General features: G+C 49.5%; 1 protein-coding gene across 4 annotated transcripts in view; it reads right to left on the bottom strand.

The window, feature by feature from the left end:
* LOC138498049 (NFX1-type zinc finger-containing protein 1-like) overlaps positions 1-14,089 on the bottom strand; it is a 1,106,230-nt gene that overhangs the window by 63,161 nt on the left and 1,028,980 nt on the right. For all 4 annotated transcript variants that reach the window (XM_069621891.1, XM_069621892.1, XM_069621893.1 and 1 more), the window contains one exon: positions 7,137-7,232. In XM_069621891.1, the coding sequence (XP_069477992.1) occupies positions 7,137-7,232 (96 nt within the window). The remainder of the gene's footprint in view (positions 1-7,136; positions 7,233-14,089) is intronic.

A 14,089-nucleotide genomic window follows, 5' to 3' on the forward strand; every position in this document is an offset into this window, starting at 1 on the left:
CCTTGTATTTCATGTCCAAGAGGTCCACCTGCAGAGGATTGTTTTCCATCCCCTCCATTGTATCTTCTAGTTTGTCGACCCGCCCTTTGAGGTCACAAATTGAGGCCTGGATGTCGGTCCGAATTGCTTTAATTTCCTGTAGTATATTCTTCAAATCGTCTCTAGTCAGGGCTGGTGCTGGTTTGCTTCCTCCTGCAGCCATCTTATCCTGGGATCGATGGATCCCACTCTTGGTACACAATCAAGCTCCTCCGGAAGCGCTCGAGTGACAAGATCCCGTTCGGTGGAGTATCTCTATGCCCGGTGCCCCTGTCATTCCTCCAGTGTAGCTCCAGGTGGTGGTCTGCTGGATCCGGGGCACATGTTGCTTAACGGCAAATTCTTCGCATGCACTCCTTCAGTTCAGTATCAGCCCAGGTTTCATTGAGGTGCCCACCAGCCCCAGGCCCGAACAACTGTGTTCACGTGACGTCCTGTCAACCAAGGCGGTACCGTGGGGATCTGTGCCCCTCTGCTGCTTAAACTATTGCTGGTCCTACTCAGATCTAGAGGGGCTCACTTCTATAGACCGCTGTCTCCTCCAGGTCTGTTGTTCAGTTGGGCCCTGATGTCTCCCCGCCCCCCATTGGAGCCCGTTAAGGGGGTTCTTTCCTTTTCCGCGAGGCCAGCGTGCCACCCGCTTGAGATTTAGTATCCAAAGTCCTTTTTAAGCTTTGTATCCTGCTTCTGCACCTTAATTTCACCTTGTCAGGCCCGGGCTGATACCAAGACCCCTTCAATGGTCTGGTTCCTATATGTTGGTTTCACCACCTTGGGCCCGGGTTGAGTCCACGGCCCCTTAGAACTCGGGGTCTTATTTCTGTGTTCTGGCAATGATGTCCCCACCTCGGCCGGTGCTGAGTAAAGAACCCCTTTTGTGAACAGGGTCCAGCGTCCATGTGCGAGTTTCACCACTTCGGGCCCAGGTTGGGTCTAAAATCCTTTAAATGCTCCAGGTCTATTTGTTCTATTGCAATTTCACCCCCCTGGGCCTGGGCTGTCCGTCACAAAACTTCCTCTGCCCCCCAATCCCGCCAGCTGCTTCCAGCGTGCTCCAGCAGGGCCATTGTGTCCCGAGAGACTGCACTCGCAGGGTGGGGGAGGGTCTGAGCTCCCAAGATTCACGGCTGTACACCGCACGGGCCGCGCGAATCCCCGCTCCTGCGGGGATGAAAGCTCTTCAGCACCCCTATTGCCCCTCCTTCTCACCTGCTGTCTCTTCGGGCCCGTCCTTCACTCCACGGCCACAGCAGGAGCTGCGTTGGGAGGCCTGGTCCCCTCCGGCACCTCCGTCTCCCGCCTCAGAACACCTCTTCAGATTACGAACTAGTTGGCATGGGACAGCTCCGCTGGCCAGGGGCACCACTCCGCCAGTGCTCCCTCTGACGCTTTTCTACTCTTCTCACATCGGGGAAAGGGGGCCTCTGGGGTCCAGCGCGCCTGCCAATAAGGTCCGCAACTCGTGCCTCCACGGGTCGCGGAAGGCCTCCTCAACGGGGGGAGCCTGGCAATCTCGGTTGTAATGGGCTACGGTGGAGCTGCTGCTTTACACGTCCATTGTGTTCTGCGCCCCCTGGTGGTCTCATACAGGCGTATTTTGAAACCAATGATAATGGGAGACGGCCATGGCAACAGTCTGGGAAACCGGCAAAGCCACCTTCAGGCGGCTACTAATTGCTGAGGGGTCAAGCAAAAAGAGAGAAAGGGGCTTAACCAAAAACAGGCTTCGAGAAGAACTGAAAACGCTGAAGTCCCAGCTGACCAAACGGGACGCTGATACGGAGGGGCTCCTTGGTGAGATAAGGGGTAAGAGCAGGAGCTCCACACTGTGCTGATAGAGGAGGTGGTCAAAAAGATGAGGTTCACCCGGCAGGGATACTATGAAAGGGGGGACACAGTGGGGACTCTCCTGGCAAACAGGGTTTGGACCCACAGGGTGGAAAGGAGAATAGGAGTACGGGACACTGGGGGACAAGTAATGAAGAGGGCAGAAGATATTGCAACCTGCTTTGCGGGTTATTACAGGGACTTATATGCCAAACCAAAGGAACAGGACCTGGGGGAAGTTCGGGATTACTTGGCTGAACGCGGTCTCCCTAGGCTTACAAGGGCAGAAGGAGAGCTCCTAGAGGCCGAGATAACCCGGGACGAGGTGCTGGGAGCCATTCAAAGGCTGAAATCTGGGAAAGCTCCTGGGGATGATGGATTCATGACCGATTTTTACAAACATTATCAAGCCCCACTGGCCACCCCCCTGGCTAAACGGTTTAATTCCATAGTGGCAGAAAGCACAATACCCCTGATGTTTCGACAGGCCCTAATAGTGATTATTCCGAAACCAGGGAAGGACCTAACTAACAGTGCCTCATACAGGCCTCAACTCCCTCCTCAAAGTTGACGCCAAGATCTTCGCTAGAACTCTTGCGTCAAGCTTGGAATCCTGCCTCCCCCAACTGATCCACCCCGACCAAGCAGGCTTCGTTCTACAGGCAGGGAGCAGATAATATGAGAAAAACGCTTCACGTCCTCAACGCCCCAGTGGTGAAGGAAGAGAGGGTATTGTTGCTGGCCCTCAACGCTGAGAAGGCGTTCGACCGGGTGAGCTGGGCATTCATGAGGGAGGTCTAAGCAGTTCTAGAGGTGGGCCCAAGCTGGACCGGCTGGATGACAGCCCTGTACTCAAAGCCGACACGCCAGGGATGCCCGCTCTCCCAGTTGATTTATGCACCTGGTTTGGAGCCATGGGCGGCGACGGTCTAGGGATAGTGAAGAGATTAGTGGGGTCAAGGTAGTGGGGGTCGACTGCAAGATCAGTATGTTTGCTGGTGACACCCTGCTCTACATGACTAGACCGTCCTTCTCAGCTCCACCCTTGCTGGAAAGTTTGGAGCAGTACAGGAGGCTATCAGGGTTTAAAGTCAACCTGGGTAAGTCAGTGGCGTATCTGGTGGTGGGGGGGGCTAACGGAAAGGGAAATAGAATATATTGAGGGGTTACCTCTTAAGGTACAGGAAGATACTTTACGTTACCTTGGGATTCAGGTGATGCACTGTTTTGAGGATCTTTTCCCAGGGAATTTCCTCCCCCTGTGGTCAACCGTAAAGCTGTATCTGGCGAGATGGTCGAAATTGGGCTGTCATGGACGGCACGCTTAAATTGTATAAAGCTGGTGGTACTCCCCAAATTCCTGTTCTTATTCCAAATGCTGCCCACAGGGATTCCAACGTCATTCTTTGCTGAGGTGAAGGTGGCCATGCTGAGATTTCTTTGGGCAGGGGCCAGACACAGGGTTGCCTATAACACACTGATTCTACTAAAAGAGGAGGGGGGAGTGGGATTCCCTGACCTGGCAATGTACAACAAGGCAGCCCAACTCTGGGTTCTAGTGGACCACCTCCACCCACTCTCAAATAAGTAATGGGTGATGATGGACAATAAAATACCGGCCCCGGTCACGCTAGACGAATGGCTATGGGTCCCTAGAGCTCGTATCCCAAAGTGTGCTCCATCATCCGATCTTGGGGGTCCTGTGGTCCATATGGAGGGAGGGTGGGGACAATGGATGGCTTACAACGTGGCCCTCACCCTTTAACTGTATTTGGGCCCCCCTTTGAGGGATGGGATTGCAGAGCCATTGGCATTCCATTCCTGGTATGAGGCTGGTTTAACCTGGGCAGGGCAAATGTGGGAGGGGGGAAACATTCACCTCCCTCAATAGACTGGGGGAGGCTCTGGGGCTTCACAAACTCTCACCTTTCTGCTTCTTACAAATGAAAGGGGTCTTGACGGAAGGCCGGTGGGGAGTTAATCTGAGGAGGGAGTTGACGACCTTCAAGAGATTTTTGATCACACAGAAGGGATCCAGGGGGCACATAGCTGGAATATACCAGAGGATTCTCCTGGCAAATCGAGAATCAAAAGGGACATGTTCTGGGGAGGGACATTGAGGACACTCTGTGGGTACAAATGTGCAGACGGGCTAACCGCTCTACGACTTCACTCCGGTATATACGCCAGGCCCTAAAGCTGCTACACAGATGGAATTACCCCCCCCCCCCTCAACGATGATTGCCCGAATGAGGGAGGGATACGACCCACACTATTGGAAGTGCCACTGGGAAAAGGGGGATTATATCCACATGTGTTGGGGCTGCTCGAGGGTCCAGGCATATTGGAGAGAGGTCTTGTCCTGGATAAAGTGAAGGAAGAGTCAGACTCGGAAAAGGGGCACATGTTCCAGATTAGATGCTGCCTGGCCCAGTTGTGGTAAAACCTGCGAATGCCGACCGATAAAGAGTGGGTCTTAAAGATCTGATTCATTTATGACATGGAATATCTCACTCATCTCTTAGATGAGGCCAAGTCTGACACTGAAGGCCTGTGACTCCCTTTTTTAGAAAAATATGGGCGGTGAGGTAGACAAGGGAATGCAAGGGGTCGGGGGGATGAGGTTGCCCGGCCACCATAGGGAAGGCCAACGTGTCCTACACTATATCAGGGGCTTTGTAGAATGCAATGAACTTAAGGGGGAGCTCTCCGATTCACGGACAAATGTGCTTTCGTGACACCTGGTTGGAAATGTGATACCATCCTTTATTTGAACTTGGGGGAGACAACTACACTTTATGAGAGGGTAGGGAAGGCTCAAGGGTAGAGCTTATATTTGAATGCATTATTACTGACGTGTGTTATTAACAAAATGCTAAAAAAGTTAAATTTTGAAGGAAAAAAAAGGAGTACCCGAGGGGTCCCCAGCAACACTGCCCATAAGTGCTGTGTGCTGCAGTAGTAAAACACAGATGCCTTTAAGAGCTATGGAGTAGACAGACTCCATAGTGCAGGTAGACCTACAAAGAATAGAGTTCCAAAAGACAGAGCCCACAACAATGAATTAGTGGAAAAAGGCTCCACTCATTCAGGATTAAAAGAAAAAGGTCCAGAAGTCCAGTAAAAAGTGCTGGGGGTCTCACTAGGAGAGGGGATGAAGTACAATAATGATAAATCTCCCTAACAGGTTGTACCCACGTTCTTCCAGTAGTAACTGGTAATTCGTTCAGGTGACTGGGGCATTGCAGGCTTCGAAGGGCGGGTGCTTTGTGTAAGTGTTGGCTTGCATTTCACTAATGTGTTTCTTTCATTTCTTGCCTGACAAACACTGGTTGTTGCCTCAATGGGGAAAGGTCCGAGCTGAGCATAGAGCACAGCAGCTGAGCCAGGTAGAGTGAGGTTTCATATCTCTCACAGCCTGCCAACCAACATAGTAAGGAAATAGATATTGAGGGAGAGAGAGAGGGGGAGAGAGAAAGACTAAGAGACATACAGAGAGACGGACAGAGAGACAGACAGACAGAGAGACAGAGAGCCAGAGAAACAGAGGCAGAGAGATAGAGACAGAGAGAAACAGAGAGAGAGAGAGCGAGATACTGTGTCTTCTAATGCTTTGTGATGACTGCCATGCCTTTTAAATGCCTTGTTATGCCCGCTATGATCTGTTATATGTGGTTTCAGGATTGTCCGTGTCCCTCACCAAATGATGGTGGTCTCTGACTGCTCTCTGCACTATCAAGATAAAATTCTATGATCCAACAACCAATACGCATAGCAATAAGCCCCCTCCAAATGACAATTGAACACTGCTAAACTTTGGAATGCTACAACTCCGCAACCAACTTACATACCTCCACCCTGGACAATGCCATTGTCAGAGCCATCACTGGGGCCCGACTCGACTATTGCAATGCACTTCTAGCTGGCACCTCCGAACGTAACCTATATGAATTACAAACCATCCAAAACAACGCCTTCCTTTCCGCCATCAGCCTTTCAAAACATGACCACACCTCAGAAACTAGAAGAAAAATGTGCTCTCTCTCTCTCCCAATACTACATGAACGTTTTAAGTTCAAAACTCTCTCCATCGCCCACCGCTGCCTCACCAACACAGTCCCGGCTCCCCTGGCTCAGAGACCTGAGATAGCCAGCCCACAATGCCCCACTTGTTCCCTGAACGCCCACCATCTCAGAGGCCTTAAATTCAAGCGGTCAGGAGCAGGAGGGACCAGCTTCCCAGCTACCGCTGCTCAACAATGGAATGCCCTCCTGCCTGCCCTTCGAAAATAACCATCCTACTGGACTTTCAGAAAACACCTAAAAACTTGTCTTTTCCTCTAATGCTCTGTCTTGACTATTCACTGCCCTACTGTACTAGCCCGGGGACTTAACTATTTAACCAGCGCCTGGATGCTCGGAGGGCTATGTCTTTTTTATAATGCACCCTAACACTGATGGATGTTTATCCTGAACCCCATCTTAACAGCAGATTATAGACCCTTGAAATGTATCCTTTTGTCTCATGAGTTCTGTTGATCCACCACAGAACACAATCTCCTGCCTCATTACAGTCCCCATGATTGCTCTCCTAGGACAGACTGTTATACACAGAGGGAGTACAGCTATGTCTTTGCATGTGCGGGTGAAGCGTGGAAGAAGGCTCATGAGGACACGTTTAGGTGGCCGTAGCAGCTGGGGAAATTGCTAGGATTTTGAGTGGGCCCGGGGCACCCTGAGCCCTGGGGTAAGATGCAGCTTTCAGCAAGGTAGAAGCGAAAGACATTTGCTGCAGTATCAGCGACCACAGCGGTGAACATTCTGCATGGCACATTTCCCCCAGCAGGGCTCATTGGCTCAAGTGATCCGTTTCTGCCACCTTCACCACACTGTCATTGTAGTAGAAGTTGTGTTTACATAATTGTAGTCTATGCATTCGACTAATTTAACATTAAATAGGGTTGATCTGTGCATCCGGGGTACAGTCTGCATACAGCCCGTCACCACATTCCCCTCTGGGTTTCTGCTGTGGGCATTAATGAATAACTGCCTCCAGTGGCCATAATCAGCGGTTTCTGCCAGATACACAAACAATAGGCACAGGATCATTTTAAATGTAATGCCACTTCAGTGGGGGAATTTCTGTTTTGTGTGGCACCCAGAACTAGCGCATGGCCCATGAGAACTTCATGAGCACTTCAGCCTACACATTCCAGTCTAACTTCAATGCTTTGTCTTCAGCCCATGATGGGGTTTGCAGTTCCACTTACCCGAATGTTCTCGAATTTGGAGACCGACTGGTGGTCTTTGAGGTGTTTGTAGAACAAAGGAACCAGTAGCTGTGATATCTCTGGGCGCATCCGGTGCTGTCAACACAAAAAGCAGACACAACTTGATTATAATTGGGGTGTGCCCACACCTGCTCTGAAGCAAACGCACCCCAGCCCCAGATTTTGCATTCCATCTAAAAAAAAGTCCAATTCCATATGTGTGTTGCAGTTTAAACTCAAGGTCAAAGAGGGCTCCAAGTTTATGAGCTTTAGGAGGATGGTATGAGGAGATCGGGGGAGGATAGAGGAGAAGGGAGAAGGTGTGGGGCATCATCTGCTGCGAGGTAGATGGTTTCAGTTTGAGAATAGTTTAGCATAAGGCAGGCATGTGCCATCCTGTGGCAGATGGTAACAAGAGGATTGAAAATGCATGAGAATCTAAAGGATAAATGATGGGTAACAGCATAAATATGCAGAGTTAGAATGGGTTTCTACACTCCGGCCTGGTGGACAGATGTGCAGGAGGCCAACCTAGTTATTTATTTGTTTATTATTACATTTGTAAGGGGCGCCTAACCCATGGGCATCTGGGCATAACAATCTTAAGAACATGGTTACAGGGACAACAACTTAAGAGATTGCTTACAGGTTTGACTTAAGGAAGTGGTTACATGAAATGCAGATCATAAATAGGCATGCTTAAAGAATATGCTTACAGGGTAGACCTAGTAGCCCTTACGTGGCTAGGTCAACAAACTTAAGGAAATGGTTGGAGAATAAGAATGCTTGAGAGATTAGTTATGGATTTTGGCAGGCTTAAGAATATGGTTACAGGTAATGCAGATCATAGAGAGGCATGCTTAAGTATATGGTTGCAGGATAGCGTGGCAGAAGTGGGTTTGGGCTTAGTGTTGCCACATTGTGTCACTTTAAGCGTATGGTTGCATGTCTTGTGGAGACTTACGTGGGGTGTAGGCCCCGGTACAGGTATGTGGGTACCGGTCATAATGGGTTACTTACAGGAGGGAGGTCTTTTGATGTCTTGAGTAAAGAACCATGTTTTTAGTTTTTTGCAAAAGGAGAGTAGGACTGGGTCCAGTTTTATCTCCAGTGGCAGGGTGTTCCAGTATTTGGCTGCCATTATGGGGAAACTTGAGCGACCTGCTCTTTGTCTTTTGTATCTGGGCATGGTGATTTGCTCGAGGTAGGCAGTACGGGTGGGTCTGGAGGATTGGTTCCTAGTTATCATGCTGGATAGGTACCGGGGGGGCAGTATTGAAGAGACATTTGTGTGTCAGCGTGAGTATTTTAAATTTAATCCGGTCTTTCACTGGTAGCCAGTGAATTTTTCTTCTGGTGGAGGAGATATGTTCTGATGCAGACCTCGTTAGTAAATAGGTACAACTCTGGGAGCTGTAGCCAAACCAATCAAGGTGGCATGGAGAGTGGCCAAGGTTAAGTCTCAGAAGTGATTGAGCGTGGTAAAGGGTCCACAGTGAGTCCACAAGGTAAGTAATCCAGGATTACAATTAGACAAGTAGTTATAAGTAAAAATACTTTGTTATTGGCCAAGCAAACACTGGGCTTCATTATGAGGATGGCGGGCGCAGAATGAACGGTGCCGGTACGGGACCGGCACTGTTCATTCCGGGCCACCAGATTACGAGGTCTGCAGCGGGTCCTGCTTTTCACGCCTGGTCAGACCAGACGTGAAGAGCGGGTCCCGCTAGCAGGCCAGGATGCTAACAACGGGCTCCTCATTAACGGGCCCATTGTTAGCATCCTCCCCATTTCCATTGAGCCCTATGGGGGCTCGAATGGGGATGTACCGGGTCCGGGTCCCGCAAAAGGGAATTACCGGGCCCTCCAAGGTCGGAATGGCCCGGTAAATCCCCTTTTGCGGGACCCGGACCCGAGATTGGAGGTAGCCATGCTGCCAAAAGCAGCATGGCTACCTCCAAACTCGTAATGAGGCCCACTATATAAATGACTATAAGCATGTAATACTATCACGCAACACTATAACAAAATACATATATACAGACCCAATAGCCACTGCAATGAAACCGCAATGCACCCAACCCACAATGCTGAAAAGATATGTGTGAAAAGACCGAAGAAAAATGCCCAAGTACCAAAAGCCAGAATTTGATTTATTTTCGGTTTTCCCATTTGTTCGCATATGACATGCATTACTTACCGTACACGCATTTCTGATGGTTGTATCTGCTTAGATTTACATGCTGTGCATAGTCCGACATCCAGTGGTCATTGCAGAGTATTGCATCTTGTTTTTCGAAAGTCGAAAAGGGGAAGTCGACATAGGCGTGTCTGTAATACTATCCCTACAGTGACGTGTAGTGTACCCAAAATCCCTCACGCATCGAGGTCCCTCTGTTTGTATTTTTTCTGCCATGAGGGAGCCTTATGACTAACGTGAGTGAGTACAGAAAAGAGAGAGAAAGTAATAAGATGTCTATGTTCCTTCCATCCGAGCGGGGAGGAAGGGTGGGCGCATGTGAATCTAAGCAGATACAACCATCAGAAATGCTTTTACGGTAAGTAATGAATATCTTCTGATGTTTGTTAATCTGCTTAGAATCACATGCTGTGCATAGACTAGCGAGCATTACCCGGAGTTGGAGGTGGGTTGTGAGAAGGAACAGTAGAGAAAAGTTGTCTTAGTACTGCTTGTCCCACCTGGGAATCAGATCTAGAATGGGCATCTAGACAATAGTGTTTTGTAAAGGTGTGTACAGAACTCCAGGTTGCCGCTTTGCAAATGGACTCAAGGGGAACATTTGCAATGAATGCTATTGATGCCCCAGTGCCTCGAGTAGAATGTGCTCTAGGCTTGAAGGGCAGTTCTCCCTTAGCAAGAGTGTAACAGAGAGTGATGCATTGGACAATCCATCTAGATATAGTGGATTTGGAAACTGCATCTCCTTCTCTTTCTGCCGCCACTGAGACAAAGAACTGATTAGTCTTTCTCAGTGGTCTAGTTCTTTCCATATAAAACATGACCGCTCTGCGCACATCAAGTGTGTGTAGGCTCTTTTCTCCAAAGTGTGATGGGTTTTGAAAGAACCTTGGTAGTTCTATAGACTGGTTGACATTGAATTTTAAAATGAACTTCGGTGCAAACCTAGGGTGTGTGCGTAGAACCACCTTATCTTTGTGAACTGTTAAAAAGGGATCTAATATAGAGAGCGCTTGTAGTTCACTCACTCTCCTAATGGAGGTGATAGCTATTAAGAAAGCAGTCTTAAGAGTGAGGTACTTAAGGGCTGCTTTATGCATGGGTTCGAAGGGGGAGCCCATTAGCCTGGTAGTACAACATTCAGCTCCCATCCGGGAGCTGGGTTAGATATAGGAGGGTGAATCCTTTTCACTCCCTCCATGAAGGCTTTAATAACTGGAACTTTCCACCGTGACACCTTATGTTGAGACGTAGTGTAGGCGGAGAGTGCAGCTAGGTGAACTTTAATAGAATTAAAGACTAAACTTGAGTCTAACAAGTGAGTCAGGTATAGAACAATCTGTGTAGGAGAGCAGTCAACAGGGTTGATGCTCTTTGACCTGCACCATATGACGAACCGTTTCCACTTGCTAGAGTAGCAGTAACAAGTGTTCGGTTTCCTTGCTTCTCTGAGAATGTCCATGCATCTTTGAGGGAGCTGCAAATGACCAAATTCTATGACCTCAGGAGCCAGGCTGCCAAGTTCAGGGTCTGCGGGCATAGGTGCAGCGTTTGGCCCCTGTACTGTTACAGCATGTTGTACGGGCAGGGTAGTTTCACTGGAAAAGACAGTGACATCTCCATCAGATGAGCGAACCAGGGTTGGCGGGCCCACATGGGGGCCCACCAGTATCTTGGTAACTGGTTCCTGGTGCATTTTGTGCACTATCTTGTTGAGAAGGGGAGTCGGGGGGGGGGGGGGGGGTTTGGCGTAGGCAAATTTTCCTGACCATGGTATCCAGAGACCGTTCCCCTTAGAGCGGTTCTGGGGATGCCTGGAGACGTAATCTTGGCATTGGGTGTTCTCCAGAATTGCAAATAGGTCGATCTCTGGGATGCCCCATTCTGCGAAAAAACGTTGGAGACTATGTCTTTGTGTAGTCGCCATTCGTACTCTGTGGGCAGAGGGAAGTCTCTGCTGAATTTGTCTGCCAGAAGATTGAGTTCCCCTGGTACATGTTGAGATAACAGGAACATGTTGTGTTTGAGAGCCCACTTCCAGATGTTCTGGGACAGCTTGGACAGTCCTGGAGATTAAGTGCGCCCTTGCTTGTTCAGGTTGTACATGGCTGTGATGCTTTCTGTAAGGATCAGCACTGTTTTCCCTTGTAGGTGTTCCTGGAAGGCTTTTAGTGCTTTGAACACGGCCAGTAGCTCCAGTAGGTTTATGTGCTTGGATGCTATGCTCGGAGTCCACACTCCGTGAGCAGTCTGATGGGATAGGTGAGCCCCCCATCCTGTGAGGGATGCGTCTGTGGTTAGAGTGGCTTCCACTGCGGGTGTGGCAAAGGGTTTCCCTTTTACAAGGTTTTCCTTTGTCCACCATAGCAGCGAGAGAACCAAGGCCTGCAAGACCACCACTAGATCGTCCCATTGTCCGCTGGCCTGACACCACTGGCTTTTGAGCCACTCTTGCATAGGGTGCATGCGCAGGCGCGCATGAGGTACCAAATAAATGCATGACGCCATCATTACTAGCAACCGCATGGCCTTGCGTACTGTCACCTCCTGACCAGCTACATATTGAGGGATCTGAAACAGCATGTTTTGGACCCTCTCGTTGGAGGGGAAGACAAGGCCGTCCTTTGTTCGAATTAGAGCCCCTAGGAATTACTTGACCTGGCTGGGGTCTAGACTGGACTTCTTCTCGTTGATGGAGAAGCCCAGGTGGAACAAAAGGTCTACAGTCTTTAGGGTATTTGAGAAGCATGTCTCGTAGGAATCCCCTGTTATGAGCCAGTCGTCGAGGTAAGGGTAGACTGGAATGGATAATCTGCGCAGGTTGCCGCTGCCACTGCCAGTACCTTCGTGAATACCCTTGGAGCTGAGGCTATGCCGAAGGGTAGCACCTTGAACTGATAGTGGTTGCCTTCTATCATGAACCTGAGGTATTTCCTGTGCGCTGGCAACACTGAAGTATGAAAGTATGCATCTTTCATGTCCAGTGTTGCCATGTCATCCCCCTGTGTGAGCAGGGGGATTACCTCTTGCAACGTCACCATACAAAATTTCTGAGGTTTTATAAATTTGTATGCTGGGCGCAGATCTAGTACAGGGCGCATGGTTAGATCCTTTTTGGTTACAAGGAAGTACACTGAATAAATACCCTCCTTTACCTGTGATAGAGGGACAACCTCTATTGCCCATTTTTCCAGTAGCAGTTCGACTTCCTGAAGAAGGATGGAGAGGTGTTCCGGTGATGGGCGTCTTCCCCTTGGGGGTCTGAATGTTGGGGACCGACTGAATTCGATGCAGTAACCGTGCGCTATTGTTGACAGTACCCAGCGGCCTGTGGTAATTCCCTCCCATGCTTGTAGGAATTATGTTAACCGGCCTCCGACCGGAGATGCATGGGAGGGGACCCAAACTGTCGGGTCATTTGGTGTTGGTAGCCGGGCAGCCTCTGGGAGTGGAGACCCGACCTCTTCCCTTGCCACGACGTTGTCCTCTCTGAGCATACTGTCCACTGGTTCCCTGAGGGGAGGACCAGTTGCCGGCTGAGGAGTATTGTTGTTGTTGCTTTTGTCGTTGGCCACGAAAAAAGCACCTGTTGCCATAACCTCGCTTATTAGGAGGTCTTGTGATTTGGTCCAGAGTCTTTAGAGTTTCGTGTTCCTTCTTAGCGGTTTTCAGTGCGTCATCAACCACCTTGCCCAACAAGTTTGAGTCTTCAAGGGGTTTGTCGATGAGGGACGCCTGTGTCTCTGGTTTGAAACCTGAGTTTCTGAGCCAAGCGTGACGCTTAAGAACTACACCCTGGACTAGAGACCGGCCAGCCGTTTCGGCAGCATCTAAGGTGTTCTTGATGATGTTTTGGTTGACCTGAGTACCTTCTGTCACAATGGCTAACAAGCGGGTTCTCAAGGGCTTCTTGTAGGCCTTCGTGCAACAATCCCCATTGGGCATCAGCGTAGCTAGCCAACAAAGTTGTGTTGTTGGCAATCTGCGTGGCAAAAGCTGCAGAGGATGTAATCCTCTTTCCTAAAACATAAAGCTTCTTCCCCTCTTTGTCTGGGGGTGCTTCGCTAGTAGATAGCGGAACCCCCGCCCTTTTCCTCATGGTGGTTACTACCAGGGAATCATAATATATAAGGGATCAGAAGGTGAGGGGCTAAAAAGCTTCTCTATTCTTGGATTGACCCCTCTAACCAATGCAGGTGTAGATAAAGAGGGGACGAGGCGTCTCTTGACTGAGGCAAGATGGGGTATGGCTTGGCTAGCAGACGGCTTTTCCTTAATTATTTTCTCAACAAAATCTACTTCTGGTGTAGTTTCCCCTGTGTCCATTTCAAAATGTGCTGCCGCCTTGCGTAGCATTGCATTGAAGGTGGGTTGATCATCCACAGGTGAAGGGTCCCTGACCGGTGTGGTCTAAGGAGAGGGCACATCTAACACATCACAGTCTGTAGATGCGCCTGGTGACTGCCAGGGCTGTGGTTCACGTATGTCTGGGTCTTCCTCAAAGTCCCCTAAAGGATCCTGTAGATCCTCAGTATTTAGGAATTCTTCATCTTCCTGAAAATGTGGATCCTCTTCAGTGAGATCTTATGTATCAATTGTCGAAAAGTCTTGGAAATTTGGCCCTAGGGTCGCCAGGGAGCACCTCCCTTTGCCTCTTTTGTGTAATGTGTTCAGAGGTGGACACAAACCTATCTAGTCTGTCCATACATGATTCAAATCTTTCCCTAGTCCACTGGGATAACCCTGAACGTTC

Source organism: Ambystoma mexicanum, chromosome 5q (genome assembly GCF_040938575.1).
Source record: "Ambystoma mexicanum isolate Mex_15411 chromosome 5q, UKY_AmexF1_1, whole genome shotgun sequence".
NCBI classification, from domain to species: domain Eukaryota; kingdom Metazoa; phylum Chordata; class Amphibia; order Caudata; family Ambystomatidae; genus Ambystoma; species Ambystoma mexicanum.